Source organism: Biomphalaria glabrata, chromosome 5 (assembly GCF_947242115.1).
Source record: "Biomphalaria glabrata chromosome 5, xgBioGlab47.1, whole genome shotgun sequence".
In the NCBI taxonomy this organism is placed as follows: domain Eukaryota; kingdom Metazoa; phylum Mollusca; class Gastropoda; family Planorbidae; genus Biomphalaria; species Biomphalaria glabrata.
The window spans coordinates 8,942,819-8,964,111 of NC_074715.1; the positions used below are offsets into that span (position 1 = coordinate 8,942,819).

General features: G+C 35.8%; 1 protein-coding gene across 1 annotated transcript; it reads right to left on the reverse strand.

The window, feature by feature from the left end:
* Positions 1-1,982: 1,982 nt before the first annotated feature.
* On the reverse strand, positions 1,983-19,314 carry LOC106077131 (uncharacterized). Its single transcript, XM_056028602.1, has 11 exons — positions 19,051-19,314; positions 18,023-18,145; positions 16,575-16,745; positions 14,660-14,848; positions 12,307-12,513; positions 10,138-10,362; positions 6,931-7,065; positions 6,670-6,807; positions 6,294-6,431; positions 5,956-6,093; positions 1,983-2,085 (listed from the first exon to the last, which is right to left on the reverse strand). The coding sequence occupies exons 1-11, from the start codon at positions 19,115-19,117 to the stop codon at positions 2,072-2,074; spliced, it is 1,545 nt and encodes a 514-aa protein (XP_055884577.1). The 5' UTR covers positions 19,118-19,314; the 3' UTR covers positions 1,983-2,071.
* Positions 19,315-21,293: the final 1,979 nt, after the last annotated feature.

Genomic DNA, 21,293 nt, shown 5'->3' on the forward strand with positions numbered 1-21,293 from the left:
TTATACTTTTAAAAAACAACAACAATATTCCTCTATTAAATTTTCAGAGTCTTTAAGTGAAAAAAACATTGTTGGGTAGCGGGAATCCAGAAAACGGCTCATAATTTTGTGCTAAAATTTTGATATATTATACATATTTTGGGAAAAAACAAAACAACAATCACTAGCTAATTGACTTCGAAGAATAAAAAAAATGGTTTGACTGCCATAATATACAAAAAATTAAATTTGGTGTTGAGGTCTAGAGAAGGTATATCTTAAATGCATATATGTCAGTTGGTATTCCCGTAAGTCTTCATTACAGTATTAATGCGTTTAGAAACATTTTGAGCACAGTCCTCAAAGTATTGATCTATAGGCCTATCACTAAACTAGAATCTTCTGTCATATATCTAGGTCAGGTATTGTAGTCTAGACTACGACTATGTCTGCAACTTTATCACCAAATTAGAATCTTGTATACCTTATACCTAGATTTAGTATTCTAGTCTAGTCTAGGCCATAACTATATATAGTATCATTAAACTAGAATTATATATACTATGTAGATTTCTACATGCACTTAACCAGCATTTTTTTCTGGGGAGTGGCAGGTTGAAATTGTACATAGGTAAAAAAAAATGTTGTTTTATTCATCAAAATAGGAAGCGTGGTCGAGAGGCTAAGTACGCTTCTACTTGGTTTGGCTACCTATGTAGTGGGCCCGAGGCTCAATACCAAACTCGAGCAGAGTTGTGTTTACTTAGCGCCTAAAGGCAGCACAGAAAAACCTTCTCCCATTTACCCACTCCCCCCAATAGTCTGCAAATGAAATTGGGCCATAGCATCTGAGCATGCTATTAGCAAGAAAGTAGTGCTTTAAAAAAACTATAATTTAATAATTTAAAGCAAAAGTGGGCAACCTTTTCCTCTCGAGGGCCACATTAAAAAAAAATTTGGGAATGTGGGGCCGTATATCATGTACTTACAACTTAGAAAAAAATACGCTAGCTAACTGTGTATAATGTCTTTAAATTCACATGTATAATGTGCTATACATTTACATTAAATTTTTTACACTCCCAATAGAGGTAGTTGGCGATTTCTGCAAATAATTTTACGATAATTTCTTTTTAATTTTGTTATCGTCTGTTTACATCTCACAATTTCACCACAAATGAACAGGGGATTTATTAGGTTTAACTGTATACACTCGTGCATAATATTCCAGAATTGTGGAACTAGCTTACTAGTAATCATTGTGACTGCTTTTAAATTACTGTCATTCAGCATCGACCTGTTCTTACACTTGTTTATTTACAAACAGAAAAAAAAATGTTTGTTCACAGATCTTTGTGCATTGTGCATTGAAAGTTTAGTAGCAAGCTTTTGAATTAAAGTGTGGAAATACAGCTTCTGGCATCCATGAAGCTCTTACAGAATAAATGAATGGAACTTCTCTTTCAGTTCATAATTTGCTTTGAGGTATGTCCTCTAGAAATGAATCAGCTTCTGCAATGGTGAGCTGAAGGTGTAGAAAACTGATTCAAAGTTCTTGACGTGTTAAAATTTGATTTCAAATTCCACAATCAAAGAATTCAAATAAGTCTTGTACTTTTCAGACATTTCACCAGAATAGTTTCAACTTTCAGCAAAAGAAAATAACAAAATCTGTTTTCACTTGCTTACCTGGAGAAATGGGAAAGTGATTTTTTCGAAAAGATGTTAACATGCACAAACATTTCATAGTTCCGAAGAAAAACATAAAGTCTGTCTTCAACTCTTACTTAGACTTAGGTCCTCCCGCGCAATTCGATATTTAAAATTAGCTATTTTCAAAATATTTGTATTTTTTTTTATGTATAATATGTAGGCACACCTGATTTCTGTCGGTGACCGCGAGCCGCATAAAAAAAGTCCGGCGGGCCGCGTGTGGACCGCGAGCAGTAAATTGCCCACCCCTAATTTAAAGTAATCGCCCTTACCTTCAAAAATGAGTTTGTCAAACTTTGGTTTCTATATCACGTATTTTCGTATTTTTAACGGCCGCTATTAGGTTTGTGCAAAATGTCCGTCTGTCCGTCTGTCACACTCAGATCTCGAAAACTAGAAGAGACATGAAAAATATTATTTCACCATTAAATGCGCCTTGAAAAGTTTAGATGCAATACTATTTTTGGTTTTCTTAAAGAAAACCGTTTAATTTAAAAAGCTAATTATTCAAGCGATTTTTCATAAAAATATACTAATAGTTAACCAATTACGTAAATGTAAGGGAGGCAATGTTACAATATGCTAACCAAGAAGGACAATCTTTTGTGTATTTTCAGTATCACTAAGTCTAATATATTTATAAAATATACTAGAAATGTTTATAATAAATATAAATATTAATTAAGGGTGTTTTTTTCTGGTCAACTAGCTGCTAAAATTAAAAGAAAACATTTATGTTTGTTTATAAAGGATTATAATGCACTTAGTATGTAAATATCATGCACATTCTAATTGAAATGGACTTATTATGCAGCGACTTTCGTGTAGTAGCGTAAAGCCCGGCCATGGCATGGTGCTAAACTAATTTCATACACTTTTTTTTAATCAAATTTTATTTTCTTTAGTGCCCCCATCAGAATGAAAGAAGCTTATTTTTATGCGTTTTGTCTGTTTGTCGGTCTGTCGGTCACGTTTAGATTAAAAAATAACACTAAAGGCTATTGAAAATCTGATTTAACCTTTAATGTTCCTTCAGAAATATTGCGATAGTTTTAAGTATCTAAAATCGATTGTTCCGGATGTTTTGTGAAAAAGAAATCAATGCAAACGAATGTTTGTTTGCTTTTCTAACTTATATTAAATTTTATTTCCCTGCTTAAACGTTGCAAAAAATACATGATCTTTAATATGTTGTTCCGTTTTTTTTTATGTAAATAACATCTAAATACTAAAAATCTCTATACAGACTTATATTTTATTAACTATAAAGTTGTTCCGGATATTGTTTTATAAAAAAAAAGTATGTTTAATGATTGTTCGAAATATCGAATAATTGATTAATATTACACTTATTTTCTTTGACAATACGTCACTATAGTTTATTTATCGATATCAACGTTTCCATTGTAATTAAAAAAAAAAAAACACTACTTTTTTACCGCGCAATTTTTACACATCCTCATTAGGCTATACTTACTTACTTAGAGTTAGGTCCTCCCGCGCCGTTCGGTGCATTGGGCGGCAAGCTGTCTCCATAAGGATTTGTCATTGGCAATGTCTGAAGCCTCCTCTCACCTGGTGTCCACTGTTCTGAGGACTTCCATGACGGTATGACGCCAAGTTATACGAGGACGTCCCTGTTTAAGCTTTCCTCGTATTGGCTTCCATGTTATCGCAACTCTTAATATGCGTAGTTCATTTTGACGGAGAACATGTCCCGCAAACCTCATGCGTCAGTCTGTCACAACCTCACTAAGTGATCAACTCCCAGTTCGGGAAAGGATTTCCTTGTTTGAGACCCGATCTGTGTAACTGACTCTCAAAATCCGTCTCAGCCATTTTTGTTGAGCCACATTTAGTCTTTTCTCAATTTTGACAGATGACTTCCATATCTCTCAATTTGAAGGGATAACTTCCATAGCGCTGACTAGTGCCGTGTTACTCTCAGGAAGTAACTTGGTAAATAGGGTAGTTTATTTCATCATCCGTATCATTTAAGATGAAACCTTATATGATCACTGAAAACATAGGAGACCATGAAAGTGTCGAAGAAAAGTATCACTATTCAGATGATTCATACAAAGATACAGCAGTCGAAGAAGTGAACATGTCTCTTGATGAGAGAAGTAGCTCTGAAGAGACTCCAAGGGAATACCTTTTACCACAGTCAGTGAAAACATCTGAAGTAGGTGATGATGAGTCAAATGATGGTCTTCCGAAATCACTTTCTCCAGAAGTGGAAGAAGCTGTAATTAAGTACAAAGACTTCAGATAGATCTAGCTTGGAATTTTACCCGAGAAACTCCGAGCAAAATTCTGTTAAAGGGTAGCTTATTTTTCAAAACAAAGATTACCTGTATTTGTTTCCAGTAGAGTTTATTCAAAAAAAAAAATAACGAAGTTTGACATCATGGTTCACTAGAAAGCTTCTAAGAGGGAAAATGTACAACATACATTAGCTCCTCTTCTCTCCTCACTTAGGATGTCTATTTTGTTTGGCTTGCGCACTGTTTTCTGAGGCATCAGAAAAGACATCTAGTGCCTTGAGCCAACCAGGAGTTGGTTTCACCAAATGGAAGAAACCCGAGAGACTGAAAGATCACGAACGAGGAGTACACCACAGAAAAGACACGCTTTTTTTTTAAAAGTTGAAGCTAGAAGAAGTAAAGCTTAAGGCAGAACCAGATGGACTATTGGACTATTATATATGTTTATTGCGCAAATTTAAAAAAAAAATCAGCAGTACTGGAGAGATAATGTGAAGCGGGAAACAGCAGCTATTATGTACTTAGCAAAAATAAACTCAAGCTTATCTGGTTACAACGAAAAACTGAATTCACCCATTCCTGAGACCTCCTAGCATCTTTTAAATTTCCTGCAGAATTTGATGAAGTTATTAAACACTACTTATCTAGAATCGAATATCGGAAGACACATTATTTGTCAACAGAGATTCAAAATGAGTTCATAAACTTGATGGTCAATAAAGTTAGGGTACTATTATTGAGAAAGTCATGCAAATTTGTTACTTTTCTCTGATGCTTGATTCTACCTCATATGTTTCTCATCAAGAATAGGTATCCCTAATAGTTCCTTACTTGGATGCTGATAATTTCGAAATAAAAGAGTCATTCATTGGTTACTTTGAAATTTTGAAACCTAGTGGACAACGTTATGAAGAACTTGTTCTGAAATCTATTAAAGACATTGGACTGGACTTTCATCTGTGCAGATACCGCAGCAACAATGATTGGCAGTCTGTCTCGTAGACAAATGCAAAGGCAACATTTCTGAACAGTGATAATCACTCCCTGAAACTGGAAGCTCTTCTTTCTGCTGAGATATATCCAACGTTTGTCACCTTTTTTGGAACTGTACATGAATTGTTCAACTTTTTTTCCAATTCACCCTAGAGATGAGCCAAACTGAGGTAAGCTGTTCAATATATCACATTGAGTTCATTAATAGACACGTGACCAAACGTCAGATGCGCTGAACGCAGGTCAAACGAGTGAAACTGTGTTTGTTTACTTGACAGTAATTCTAAATTAACGTTTGAGTCTTCAAGTCAAACCTCTACACAGGTAACCGATCAAAAGTAGTTCAAACAATAACACGTGATGTTAGCTGAGTTTCTATATTTTGATATTTTAACGTTTTCTTGCTTTCTCCTTTTGTTTTTATTTTACCTTTTTTTTAAAAAAAATGTCAAATGTTGATAATCTCACTATTGATCAACAACGAAACGTAAACCACCATGTTTGTTTATGTTTAAACTAATATCGATTAGGGCGGAACCCCAATGCCGATCATTCATTTTATTAATAAAATAAAAAGATGCTATAAATAAATATATTTTAAACTCTCGGTGACCATGGTTTTTCGTTAATAAGCGTTAAATTTATTTAATATACTTATACGGTTATTTTAGGAAAATTGTAAAAAAAACAACATGTTTTTATTGATACCCAAATATGCCTAGGTCGAATATGAATGCTTGAAGCTATTCATCTCATTACCAAGGTTATTATTGACATGTACATTTGTAATTTGATTAAATAAAATTCAACATGCTTTTAAAAAATGACTAAAAACAATTATTGAAGTTATAAATAGCATATTTAAATGTTTATCGATAAATTAATAAACTTTTAAATTATGAAATTAATAAAAAATTCGATTTCTTTAATTTTTGATATTTTTATTTTGTGTCATGATGGTGTCCTCCTCCCCTTCAATGAGTGAACTAGTGACGTTACTCACTCGTATTGCATTGTGGGGGATCGTTATAACCGAGACAGCCTTGGTAACAGACTCCGTTAGTTTGATTGCAGGAAGAGTTATAACATCTTTCAGAGCAGGTTTGACTACAGTTAACACCCCAGTCGCCACTCGAGCATGCTTTGGAATAGAATCAATTACAAGCACATGTTATCCATTGTATTTATTAATAATATGTTCTTAAACTTTTAGTAATTTGTCCTAGCTTTGTATACACTTAACATGTATTGTTATGTCAGAATATGGTTTGTTTCATAAAAATGATGTGACATAAACAAAAATAATTAAAAAAAAACGAAACAATGACATGAAAATCATACTCAAGGTGCACAAAGGGGGATTACTGTAGCCGAGACAACCTTTGTCACAGAGTCCAGTCGAAGCATTGCAAGACGAATTCAGACATCCCTGAGAACATGTTTGTAAACAATTGATTCCCCATCGTCCACGTGAGCATTCTGATGACATATGAGAGTAGTGAATGAGAAACAAAGGAAAAAAAAAACAAAACTATATATTGATAGATTTTTATTTTGTAATTAATTGCAACTTTTAAAAGGTTAGTCTGAAAATAATACATATTTAATTAAATAAATTTACAACTTTATACACGTTTTTCATTATTAATAATCTATTTTAAAGTAATTATGTCACAAATGTTGTTTTTTTAATGAATAACATGGCTGTATTACTTACTAAACCTGCATGTAGGAGGGTCACTGTAGCCGAGACAGCCTTGATCACAGATCCCAGAAATACGATTGCAGGAAGATTTATGGCATACATCGGAGCATCTTTCTTTACAGTTGATGCCCCACTGACCAAGAGCGCATTCTTTTGGTACAAAAATTAAAAGAAAATGTTTTTTTAAATAGTTTTCAAACAGTGAATATTATTTTTTAGCTTTAGGCCCAACTCAGTGATGCTTAGAGTTATTTAATAAACATTTTCTTTTACCTGCCTGACATACAAGTAAGTCACTGTTGCCTAAGCAAATTGTATTACATTGCCCGTTTTCGATATGGCAATTTGTGCTACATTCTTTAGGGCATTTGTTTGTACACAGTAGTCCCCAATAGCCTTCGGAACATTCTGCGAACAAGAATTCAAATATTGGTATTATAGGTCTTTTTTAACCATTGTTATATATTAGTATTAAATATATTTAATTTTTTTTATATGTAATGTTAGAAGGCGTATATAAAGGCTTATATAAAGTTTTCAAGCTTTTTTTGTACTGAAACGTGTTGGTAAAGAAAGAAACTAATGATACAAAATAACAGGCATAAGTAAATATATGTAAGATCTGCGCATAGAAACAATTGCATGATAATATACTAATCAACTGCCCCAATAAAAGTGACTCCTTTGATCGAGGTAACAGTTAATCACTCGTTCAAACTCTATGACTAAAAAATAATGAATTACTGGTACTGGAGTGATCGACTGTAAAAAAAAAAAAAGTAAGCGTAGATATTGGAAACATTTTGCCAGACCGAGTAATAACAAATCGACGTTTCGGCCATGAGGCCTTCATCAGCTACAAACTAAAAACAAGAATTTATTTTTAATAACAATTTCTCCTTTATGTATCTTATAAAGCCATAATTTTGCTCGAAATCTCTAATAAATGTTAAAACTATATTTTAAAACTATATCTATCAATAATGAAGAAGTTATCTACGGTTTTTGATTTCAAACAAAATAATTAATCAATAATTATTTAACTAATCCCCTCACGAATCATTGTATTGACTCTCAACTACTTCAAATTTAAAAAGTTCTAGCCATTTTTATGCTCCATCATATCAATTAAAATTGAAGTAGCAGCTGAACAAGTGGTGCTTCCTCTGGTGACTGAAGTAGTCGTAGTAGACTAACCTTATCTTATCAGGAATTGATTGCTGACAATGAAGCGATACCTCTCTTGATTCTGAGCAGTCAAATTGTACCCAGTTTTTACACCATCAAATCAATTTACTTCTGTTAGAAATCAACTCAGCAGGTAGTGCGTCCACAGAAATGAAGTTAATAATAATAAGCTATTATTATAATAAAGTAGAATAGGCCAATCCATAGTTCATGTCCGAAAAGGTAAATCAAGCACTGACCAGGTTTACGTCCTGCGAAACATGGTCGAGCAAAGGCTAGAATACCAACATTCAATATTTTATAGCACGTTAGTCGGGGACAATTTGCTTTTGTTTTCACATAATTATAGTTATGATTCTATTTCGTAAAGACTTATAATGTGATTTTTTTATTAAAAGAAAAGTCTTTCGATTTGATAGATCTGAACCTTTCTTTGAACAAGATTGAAGAGGGCAGTCATCTTGGTCAATGTATTTTACGCCTTGCGGAGTTGCGGTCAGTGTTAGCGCTCGATAAACTAGCACGTCCACCAGTTTCTTCACATGCCATCGTCTGAGTCAAAACGTTGATTTGTATCGACGGATCACTAGCAGCAGCAAGAAATAACAATATACAAGCATCAGCAACATGAATTGGAGGCGTTTTTTTTTGGGGTGGGCGGGTGGAGGGTATTTCGGAAATGAAACTTCAGATATCTCAGGCACTGAGCAAATATGTTTGAGCGTTGGATTCGTTGATGGCGATTGTAGTCGAAAAGAAGTCATTGGTTTTATTACTGTTGCTCAGATAGCCTGTGTCTGACGTCATTACCAACGAATACATTATCTACATTTTACACATGGAAAAACTACTCAGACAAGGCTACGATGGCTGACTCGTGATGGATAGCATACAGAAATGTGTTCAGGCAAGTATTCGTGAAAAGTACCCAAAAAAGCAGCCTTAGTACATTTGCGCGTCCCCCTTAATCTTGTTTGTTATCAATGACCTGAATGGCGTTTCAAATATCCGTAATGATGTTGATTTTCTATTTCTTCCGTTACAGCCTAAAGTGAGAGCGTTGGTGCTAGATTTAACTCTTTTGTATGAGACATGTTAGACTGAGAAATACAAATTCATTTGCAACTTAGAGAAGATCTCCGACAATTTGGCGTATTTTAAAAAAACGGCTGTAAGTGAAACCAGACAAACTGCTTCTGTGTAATCAGCGCATGCCACTCATGTGTTTCTGTTTGTCTTTTTGGTAGTTTGTTATTCTTCAGTTCTTAAGACCAGTTTCCGTGATGTTGAAGTCTGTCCAACTTAGCAAAAGTGGGCGCCTAACACCACATCAGCAGTCACATTAATGACATAATCTAAAACCAACGTGACCATGCTGAGGAGAGGAACACTTTAGGGATGGCCATCTTGAGGAAGGAGAGACTGCTGGCAAACAAACTTGGTAACGGGCATTCAGTTGGTGCTACCGAGACTTTGCAGTCAACAACGAGCTAACATCACATGTTTGGATTTTGGGATTATTACACTCCTTATCTTGACTCGTTAGTTTCTTCATTAACGTCTCACTTTTACAGCAATAACCATGCTCAGTTCAACGAGTTTTGTCTACATCCTAAATAGTGCAAGAATTGCAAATTATAGAAGACTATTAGATGTGCCAGATAAGTAATCATTGCCGGCTTGTCCGTCGCGACGGAACGCAATTGAAGTATAATAAAGTTATTCACATTTTGGCAGCGATTGTATAGTTTGTTTGATCGACCATTGGGATGTACGAGCCGTACGGATGAACAGAACAAAGTCTACAGTAAATAGTTTGTTCACATGTTGTTGTTTTTATTTTTTTATTTTCTGAAACAAGTATTTACAGTGAACTTAATATCGTATGGGAAAGCGGGGGGCACGGTTCTTTTTAAAACATATTCTCTGTAAAAAAAAAAAGTTGAAGCTACGACTTCGAGCCATAGGTGGCAACTTGAAACCCCCAACTACAAATCCTGCGGGCGCCCAGGGTCATAGCTGAGCTACGTAGCCACGGAAAATACTGCATTCCTCATTAATCTTCGGACTCAAACTCAAAGACAAAGACTTATTATTTTTAGGACAATTTTTTTATTGTTTTTTTTTTAATCTATTGTTATATTGATTTCATCTTCATGGGACCCATTAACGCTTACTAGTGCCAAAAAAATTGACTCCTATGAATTTTTATAGTGCATGAAATCTAAAAAAATGAATTAAATTCTAAGTCTTTCACATGAATGCATGAAGAAAAATCAAGTAAGATTTTACCTCCGTAAGCCTCCACTTCACACAATGTGACAATCGGTTTGTCGTTATATTGTCTATCAATTTCAGTAGCTGTGATAGACATTTTCTCCGTTTGTTCTTTGGATGACATTATAATGGTGTAAGTAGGCAAGGGGGTGTCCGAACGATTCTGATACGAATACCAAAGATGGTCATTCTTCTTAAACAATTGTAGTATGAATTTCATCAGCCTAATTTCGTGCTTATCTTTTGACAAAAAATGAACAAAAACAAGTGCTTACAAATGGAATGTTGAGAGAATAATGTTTAAACACTCATATAGGTCTAAACTCATTAAACGTTTGTCATGCCACAAATCTTTCTTTTGATAAATAACTCTGCCCAGAGAGCTTTAGATTCATATGAAATAGAACATTCTCTACTTATTGACAATACCATCGTTGATCTGACCTCCGTAAATTTAAATTAATGTTGTATTATATAAACTTTAAGTTGTGTTACATAAAAAGAGCATGCATTCCCCTTTAACTCTACACCAACTAAAACATTTTCTGATAACAAACGAATACGTTATTGAAGCCTTAATGAAGAATTGCCTTCGAAACGTGAAAAATAATACGGAGGGAAAGAGTTAATTATTATTTTTCAATTCCTGGACGTTCGGTGTGTAATCTGTTGAGGGGCGGGGGGAAGGGTTATGTGGGGAATCCAGATTCATAGTTTGCTGTGGTAAAATATTTTTTTGTTGACCATAGGTGGGAAGGGTTATGTGGGGGGGAATGTTACCATGCTGCAATTGGGCGATCAGTAAAAGCACAGTTCAGCTTGAGTCGGATTCTTGACTCGTACACCCTTGATAGGTAGCCAATCACTTTCAACCTCCCAGCCTCTAGGTTGTGTTTGCTTCATTGTATAAAATAAACAAATTATATTAACTTTTTTGTTGTTAAAAAAAATCTATTAAGACTATATAATAGAATATTTTATTGTTTTTGCAATGTGCTGAATCTAGCAAGACTATCATTACACTAAAATCGACATAATTAAAAAAAATTAGTATATGTTTGTTTAGTTTGAAGTTAAGCTATTTGGATCAGAACTTAATCATATAGATTACAAGATTTAATACATTGAGAAATCGATAAGCAAATTATTACATATTCTTAATTAAGTTGTAAAATTAAGATATACTATGAAGCAGTGTTGACCAAATTATTGGGTTCTGTGAGGCCTGAATTGGTGTTTCACGAACTAGTGGCAAAAATGAAAGGGTAGGCCACCACGTAATTTAATCTCTTTAAAAAAAAACACTGAAAGTTCCGCTAAATAGTCAGAATTACTCAGAATGTGCGAATTGTTCAATTAAGGAAAATTTTGGAAATATATATATGGCTCCTTTTGTCTCGAAAGGCAATGGATGCGCCTAAATGAGTCACTGGTTTCGGCTTAATCTTGAGACGGGGCAGAATCTGGTGTGGCTAATCAAGCCAATTCTAGAACGGGACACTTTGCCACAATTCGTACTTGTGTATGCCTCTGATTCAGGGCTAGCGGACAGGGCAGCTTTCTTTTTTTCCCTCTTGATTAAGGCCGCTTCAATTTTGTTGTTCTCAGCGAGGGTTGTCCCAGCACGCACAGTCTGTCTCCATGCACTCCTGTCTTTGGCTATGTTTTCCCACATACTTTCGCTGATGCCTGTGGCTCTCGTGTCTCGCTTGCAGACATCTCTATGTGTTAGTCTTGGGCTGCCCTTGGGTCTGACTCCTTCCACAAGCTCAGCATATAGGATATCTTTCGGGATTCTACCATCTGGCATGCGGGTGACATGTCCGAGCCAGCGTAATCTTCTTTGTGTCAGGAGAGCATACATGCTGTTCATATTGGCCAATCTCAAAACTTCCTGATCGGAGACATGGTCCCTCCAAGAGATGCCCATTATGCGTCTCAGGCAGCGCAAGTGGAAACTATTCAATCTGTGCTCTTGGTACATGTATGTTTTGGAAATACTGCTATAGAAAACTATTTACATTTAAATCTACATCTGTAGCACTCTTTTTGTAGCTTTTTCAATGATTTATTTATCCACAAACATTTTGTTATTGTTTCACTTTTATTCTCTAAATTTAAAGAAATAATTACAGAGTAAAAGCAAAGAGTTAATTAATAAAAAAAAAAGTTCTTTATCCTTACTTCTGTTATAAAGAACAACTCTTGTGATTACAACAGGCTGACTTAATGTGAGAGTGAGTTTTGGATAGTTTTCATGTGTTCCACTGTGAGCACAACTTTTTTTACTGTAGTCTGGATCTCTGTTACCATCCACTGCCTTGTCTCCCCTGTCGTCAGTACCATAATTAGAGCTTAACACTGCATTCTGTTTGTAGGCAAAGTTGTGACCTTTGGAAAGAAATTTTAAATGATTTTCAGTGTATTTGAAATGTTGATCATACAATCCTGTCAATCATGGTTTCGATATTAAGTTTGCAGTAATCTGTTGTTTTTACCCACAAAAAAAAAAAAAGATGATATTTCGAAGAGTTTCTCCATTTGATTAAATTTCAATGGATTTTGAAGGTTATGTGCTATAAATTACTAGAGGAGTAATAATGACATTAATTTAATTTGGTTAAGCAGCCTTCTATCTATCTAACATATTTCTTCGCTTTCTTTAATTATTGCATATTGCTGGTATAAGTCATGTTTATTCACAATTAGTTTTATTATTAGAGCTTCAAAATCCATTTATGTTTTTGGTATTACTACCTTGAGAGTGTAGTCAGTGTGTCAGGTGGCACAGATGGCGATATTAAACTTGTCGTATAAATCTAGCACGCGAGACATTTACCCACATTAAGCTAACCTGGAAATCTCCCCACATCTCTAACAAGACTTAAAATAAGAATCTTTAAGGCGGTCCTCTCTGTATGGTTCTGAAACATGGAGAACAACTGAAGCAACAAGACATTCAGCGACAGATGCCTGAGAAATATCTTTAAAAAAATACTAGTACTACAAAGTAGAAAACAGCAGACTGTGGGAGATGAGTGGACAGAAAAATGTAGAGGTGCAGATCTTAGAGAGGAAGTGGAGATGGATTGGTCACACCTGTCTCAAGAAGAGGAGATTTTTAAAAAAAAGCAATATTGAAGGATGCGTCGACCTTCGCTAGGCTCCATTCAATGGTTTCGGAAAACTCAAAGATCAAAGTCCAAAATTGAGGTCTACAATGCGTTTTTTTTCCTTTATCAAACTACTGAACAGCAGTAAGTCATGGACTACCTACGCTAAGGAAGTTAGAAAAGTACATCTGTTTTACTTCAGATGTTGTCGAAGAAGCTAAAAACAAAAACACATGGCAGGATAAAGTGTAACACTAAGATACTTGGCCGAAAGCGTCTTTTTAACATCTTAACAAATCTCAGACATCACCCCGTGCTCTGGCCTACTCGTGACCGCCGAATAGAGACAATATGCGTCACGAAAGTCAGCCTTTATGGATTTGAGCGAAAGACTTGACTTCCTACACGTGGACGTAATAGAACCGGACCTTAAAGCAGTGAACATTGCTGTAAGGTGACTTCTGGGAAGACAGTCCTAAACTGAACTATATCAAAGGAAATGGTGACCAAGAAACATGGTCCTCATCTCAGGATGGCTGCCTGGTCGTGCGGTTTGCGCGTTGGACTGTCGTTCGGATTTATCGACGGTCGAGGGTTCAAACCCTGCCCGCTCCCATCCCCCGTCGTCCTGCGGGAGGTTCGGACGAGGAAGTAAACTATCTTCAACTCTGAAGGAACATCCGAAACATGTCAAACATTTTACAAAACATTTTACAAAAAAAAAAGCGAATAAAACAAAAGAAAATGAATGTTTCCTCTACCATCAAAATGAATGGCACTTTAATGTTCGATATATGTGGATGGGAATGTCTCAAATAGGGCTTCACAGTCAATGAAGAAATGTTGTACGAAATGAGCCATAGGCTTACTACGACTGAAGGAGGCCTAGAAATATATTTTAATAAGGCGAAATAATACAGTGTGTCTAAACCAGTGTTTCTCAAACTTTTACTAGTTGTGCAAACCTATACGAGAAAAAAAAAAATTCGGGTCCTCCATAGTCAGCTGGGGACCTGGAAAAGAAAGTAGTGACATTTAGTTTGCTAGAAAAAAAAAATGTTTTATTGAATTAATATTTAAGATTTGGAGATGCAGAAGACACATCCTCCGTTCATTAAAAGTGGTCTGGGGGGATCGCTGGAAGCTCTCTCAGCAGGGTCCATAACTTAATTACTATTAAAACAAAGATTAATAACTACAGTGAAAACACATTATGATAGATAAATTAATCAGATTTCCCCCACTCCATCTGTGTCAGGAATTCGCCCTCCCCCCCCCCCTGTTCTTTTGAGAGGACGTCTAGCGCATGTAAGGCGCGTGCCTAACAGTTTGAGAAGCGCTGATCTTAAGTCTGATATACACAAAATACAATCTCTGAATCTAAAGTATAGAGTTACTGCTTTAGTTATTATTCAGACACCTACCACCACTTATGTGAAGTGAACACAGTCCTCCAAGATTGCCTTCTATTTTTACCTCTCTGACTAAGGCCACATCGAGACACCACACATCAAGTATTTTGGTAGACACATGATGTATTCTGCGTTGACTACATACTTTGAAGACTTGAGAGCCCTTCGCTTTGAACAGAATTTTTATGTTGAGATCATTCTCTAAAAAATAAATTAGAAGAAAAACAGAAATATAAACAATGTTGTTATACAATCTGAAAGTAGTTTAGCTAAGTTAACTTGACCACCAAAGAACAGAAAATAACTGTTTCCGTTTATCGATAAATCAGGTATACGAAAGTTGTTTAATAACTTCCATGCTTGTCGTCCATCCGCGAGGTCCAGGTTCGCACAAGTATCCGACCACTTTTTAAGCGATTCTTCTGACACCGTATCCTTACCAATGCCGTGAGTTTATTGTAGGCTCGTCTCGTCTCTTCTGTTTTTTGTCTAGCATGCCTTCTTCGTGCTGCTTTTCGTTGCCGGACAAGACGTGCCAACTTTCGAGACCAAAAGGACCGGTACTTGCGCTTACCACTGGTTCGCGGAATGGCCCTACGAGCCGCAGATAAAAGAGCCTTCACAAAGAGACTGTAAGTTGCGTCAATGTTTTCAAAATCAATATCAAGTTTTTCCAGGAGCGCATCCGATGAACTCCTGAAAAGCTGCCAGTCCGCAATAGCGTACACCCACTTACGTCTAGGGCAGGCTGTTTGTTTTGTCGTACCGAGATCAATTGAGACCATTAGCGGCAGATGATCCGATCCCAAGTCCCCCAGGACGTCTAGTCGACTCTTAGCAACTATGTCCGCAGACACCAGGCACAAATCTGGTTTCGATTCCCCTCCATGCCCGGAGTGAATGAATGTATTTGGAGAATCTACATCGTTGAGGAGAACCAAATTTGTTCCGTCGCATAAGTGGAGTACTTTCTGTCCCGATAGATCGGTTGTTGTACAACCTATAACCTGGATTTTGGCATTGAAATCACCCGCCACTATCGTTCTGGTGCTGGAGAGGCTTTTGTTATCGAGTGTTAGAACACTTCGCGGTGGGTTATAGACATTTAGGCATTCAAATCTCTGTCAGTCCTTAAATATTTCAACCAAGAGCGTGTCGGTCTCACCACATCCCCGTGAGGCGGCCTCCTTCACACGAGCAAGCAAAGGATTCCTGACAAAAGTGACTAACGTCTGACATTTTACACAGGAACAGGTAAAGGCCGTGAAGCCCGAGAGCGAGGGCACACAGCTCAGTTTCCTACCAGCGTTGCCAGCTTCCTGCACCAAGAGCGCACCAACCTCGAGTTCCGACAACAGCCTCTCAATTTCAGGCTTCTTGAGTCGCAATTGCCTGTTCGCATTAAATGATATGATTCTGAGTTGCCCAGTACCTTTAACATGTTTGGGCCTAGAGGGACCGTCCCTCTTACGTTCCTTTTCCGAAATTAGGTTATGGAGCGTTATAAAGCGGACTTTTCCATTTGGTAACGCGGATAGAAAAGTTTTCAGCTCCCAAAAAATAATACATACACATATTCATCAATTTTTTTTATTAGACCTCAAATATTTCAATGCAACGAGACACTTGCATAAGGGTTAATAGAATTCAAGGGATACTAGTTCGTGTGTAAAAGCGTTAAAAAAACTTTGTCCAATGTCTGAAATTTTAGGTATTTTTTTTTTTACTTTCACATTTGAAGTTGGAAAGTGCTCATCTATAAATCTTTAATGATATACACATTTGTAATTTCAAAATATGATTATTTGGTAATAAATAGAGAACAATTCATTAAAGGGCGTAGCCGTTGGTAAAGATAGTAAAATAATATTATTGGCTATCATCTTGAGAAATACTTTTTAAAAAATGATTTCAAAAGTGTACCTACTAATTTCTCTCATGACCAGTCGGACCCAGGTCAACATGTATTCTCTGTTCCAAGAAACTGTGACGTCTGCTACGTAATCATCACAGGTTTTGTCGTTATTGTCTTTGAGGAAATTTGATGACCTCCTACGGCCCACTGTTATTGAAGCCTCTTCAATAGTTGCAAGATCGTCTGCATATTATTGAAATATTAATTAACAGAGTGACAAGCATAGTGACATCTTTAAAATATCATTCTAATCGTATGGTGGTGTAAGCCTCGAAATTTAATGCTCCACAAAATGCTTTAATTCTTAGTAAAAAAAAAAAAGCGAGTGGTCAAAATGATAAGACGCCAAAGGATCATTGTTATAACATAAATAAACATTTAAACCAATAGTACCATTAGTCATCCTTGTACGTGACGTTAGTAATTGTGATAAGTATCAGATTAATGTGAATAAACACACCATAACTAAGAGAGGCTTATGAAATTCTTTAGCAGTGTTAAATAAGATCCAGTTGTAAAAGCACCCTTACAATTACTGTACCAGTAGCGGAAACCTATAAGTACTATAAAAACGGATCAACAAACAGTAAATAACGCAGATCTTATAAAAAGTTTCGAAAAGAAGAATGCACATCCCAAGCAGACCACACCCACTCATTCCCTGTATATGGCTGGCTTTTCAAAGCAAGTAATTGACTCCATAGCCATCATGCAGTTCACAGAAAATTAGAAATGTGCTTATCTTCGATTACAAAGGTGAAGCTATAGGAAGACAGTAAATCAAATAGGTATTTAAATTATCACCTTTGGTAAATATATTGATGGGGCTAATATGCACAATTTATCACCATCACGTAGTGGTGCTGTGACAGTTCGCGTAACCAAATATGCACCATTTTGTGAATCAAATCAAAACTATTGGAAGTACGAACAATCACCATTACTTAAACCTGATTATTATTTGAGACTTAGGAACAGAATTAGTTAGGCCTAAAAGAAGACCTACAATTAGTGAGGCTAGCAACTCTGGCTGAACCTGCGACGCGCTGACCCCAAACTGTATCAGCACTGTCGTTCCTTTGGATACATCAGCTGCGTGGAGAGGGGGGGGGGGAACTGATGTGTGGGCGACATCGTTCCAACCACAACTAATACCCAGGCACTTATCTCATTTTCATGAGATGATCCATAGTCGCTTCGCGAATGAAGGAAGCCATAGATAGCAAGTAAATGTAGAGGGGCTATTACGAATCTCTAGAGCGTCTAGTAAGTAACACAAGTGAAATAAATACTTTTAGTCAATCTAAAAGGCAGCAAATAATATTTTTAAATCAAATAAAAACATATCCCATAACAGTTAATTCTAGTTAAAAGAGATTCTTTTTGTTTGTTCAGTAGCATACAATGTACTTAATAGAAGAATGTTCAGATACAGATATCTTAAAAATAAAAGAACTCACTGTATTGACATCCGAGACCAAACCATCCCTTTTCGCATCGTCCATTATATAGGCACAGTCCGTTAGAACAACGATTCGTACAATGGCATTGCAGACATTGGTTCACATCTGTACAGGAGCGTACTATACAAGAAATAAAAAAAAAAATCAATTTCATGCTTTAGGTAATGTACCGAATATTTTAACAGTATTATGTTAAATATATATTGTAAGACGAAATCATAGTTTAAGGGCCCAAATGAGTCTTTTGAAATATTACCTTAATGTGCAAAAGAGAAGGTACTACACATATCCAGGGATTAAAATGAATAAAAAGTAAAGTAAAATTCTCTTTCAGACCTTCTCGTCTATAGGGTAGATGAAGCAAAGGTCATCTATTTCAGTTGATTACTGTTAACGAGGGTGTCATGTGGCCAGCACAAGGATCAACCTCCTTTACTTTTCCCCAACTAATGTTGGGTACCCATTAGAGGTAGTTGGACTCTAGAGGCGCCTAAAGACCCCGAAATAGAATATCCCAGTCTTCTTCAGGATTTGAACCGGGACCCCCAGTTCGGAAGCCAATCGTTTTACCGCTCAGCCAACCCGCCTCCCAAAGAAAAAAATAACTAGGGAAAAAATTATCAATAGCTTGAGCTATATCTTTGTACCAGCTTTCTTCGTAGCACAGTAGTACTGAGGCAGGGGAAGCAATAGGTTTTTATTGAAAGCCCTAAAATTAGAGTTACCTGAAACACTATTCAATCAAAAGTTCTTAAGGGTTAGCCAAGTTGACCTCTTATTAATCCTCTCCACTTACAAAAGTAATCAATATACTTATTTCATGATCTAATGACTTTATTGTTTCAATTATTTCTATCAGACAGTTGGCAAATTTTTATGAAAGAAATGGATAAAACAGGAATAGCACTATATCCAAATTTTAAACAGTCACATGTTTGTTGTTTATAGAATATAAATGTATGTGATAGAGAAGCTTTAATTTTGTAGGAAATCAGTTCTTCACTTAATAACAAATGACTACTTGCCTTGGTGAGTGCAAAGTATCCAAAAATAAAAATAGATGCACACAATTAATAAGAAGTTATTTGTCATTGTCTCTCTAATGTTGAGTATATCGAATTTGAACTAAAACATTTTGAAGTTTATCAATAACGTAGCTAAATCTGAACACTTTGAAAAGTTTTCTGCATATGCAAACAGGGAAGTTTTATCCAAATTAAATAAATAATCACTTGTACAATTAATTTTATAGTACCTATATAGCCTTTAACTCGGAAGTTTTATCTAACTGGTTGATAGCATCAGTGGTATTCTCAATGAGCCACTTAGTACAGTAGGTTATTTTAATTTTATAAGAAAAAGCAACATTTAAATAATAAAATTCAATATAACAAAACAGTGGCGTCACTAGTGTCTGTGTCACCAGGTGCGGACTTTTCAGGGTGTTCCTAACCCGCCCGGGAAAAAAAATCCCTTCCGTTGGTTTATTTTTTTTTTACTTTTAGTTGTTCCATATTTTAATATTAATTGTTTATGCAGTTTTATCAATAACGTTTACATATATATATATATATATATATATATATATATATATATATATATATATATATATATATATATATATATATATATATAAATGTAAAATTATTTAAATCAGACTCATTGAATTGAACAGGTTTTCGTTACTAGCTGTTATCATAGAGCTTCTCTTAAAAAACAGTTTTACATTAAACCGATACTAATGTTTCTCAACTTTTTCTAAAAAGGCAGATGATCATGTACTTCAAAAAAATGTATGTCCTGAAAAAAGCAAAGCCTGGAATACCAACAAAGACTAATGATTAGGTGTTTTTTCTTGACCTTAAAAAAGCTTTGGATAGCGTCCATCAAGAAACGTAAAACAAACATGGTATTCCACAACAATGTGTGCAGATTCTGAGAAATTTAAAACGAAAATAAATCTGTTTTCTTAAAAACATGATGGATAGACGGAGCTTTTTAATACCGAATAGTGTCTGAAGCAAGTGTGTATATTATCCCCATTTCTGCTGATCATTGAGTATGTTAAAAAATAAATAAATAAATCAGTTTGCATTCGGTATTCTATGGCATGAACCGTGTGATTGCCAAGAGTTGAGCCAAAGACTCTTCAAACTCTAGTCGTGTAAGCCTGCTTGATCGAACCGTTCTTTCTGGAAGAGGTCCAAGTCAATGCCTATATAGAACATTGCTATTTACGATTTATCTGGCTCTCCGGGTACATGAGCAAGAATACAGGGCCAAAGGTCGAGCACAACGGGAACCCCCGCCATCTTCTTATGTTTTACCAAGCTAACCGTGCATGGCTCGCAATTTGTGTAACGGCCTCTTGAATAACGGCGCATGGATTATCCACAGGGACGAGGAAGCTCTTTTTCAACTCTGCACTGTGCAATGGGAAAGCTCTCCAAACCGACTTACAGACCTGAATTTTGCAGACGACATAGCATTACTCTGTACAGGGCCGGTCTTAGGCCACTGCAACCTATGCGTTCGCAGTGGGCCCCTCGCTTTCATAGGCCCCGCGCTAATTCTAGGTGTAATCATTAAATTGCAAAATCTCCTGAATTTATTAAAATCTCCTGAAAAATAAACTTAATTGTCATTTGTTTGTTTCGTTCATTGCAGAAAAACGCCAATTCTACCCGCGATAAAAGAAAAAAAGCATTGTCAACTTTCATGTAATAAAATGTAATAAGCGAACTTTCACCTTAATCGGAAATTCCAATATTTTATTTACTTTTATAGTCATATATAAATATGCCATAGGTTGCAAGGTTCGTAAAGTAAAGTTAATTTGATCGCAATTTTATACTTTGTAAAGAATGAATAAAATTAAAAGTCGATTTTTTTTCTAATACAAAATCTTAATTTTCACTTATTATTCCCAGACTAGGCCCCGCGAAATCAGTTTCGCATAGGGCCCCGCAACTGTTAGGACCGGCCCTGACTCTGTAATACAATTAAATACCATTAAATGTTTATAAGAAATAACGAAGAGCTTCGATAGAGACACACTCGATTGTATGGGCATTACCTGCAAGTCATCCAGTACCATTGTCAACATCGGTCATACAGATAATGAATAAATAAAAAGTTAACCTACTTAGGCAGCGTTATAACAAATTATGGAAATATATATTACTATGTTTCATACCAAATAGAGAAAGAAGGTGTCTTCTTTCAAAAAGTACGGACTATCTCAAAAAACAATTCAATGAGCCTTGTG

Coding starts and splice junctions, on each gene's coding strand:
- LOC106077131 (XM_056028602.1), bottom strand. CDS start 19,117: ATGACAAATAACTTCTTATTAATTGTGTGCATCTATTTTTATTTTTGG. Junction 18,146..19,050: donor GATACTTTGCACTCACCAAG/GCAAGTAGTCAT, acceptor TTTCTTGTATAG/TACGCTCCTGTACAGATGTG. Junction 10,363..12,306: donor AGTTGTTCTTTATAACAGAA/GTAAGGATAAAG, acceptor TTTTGTCAAAAG/ATAAGCACGAAATTAGGCTG.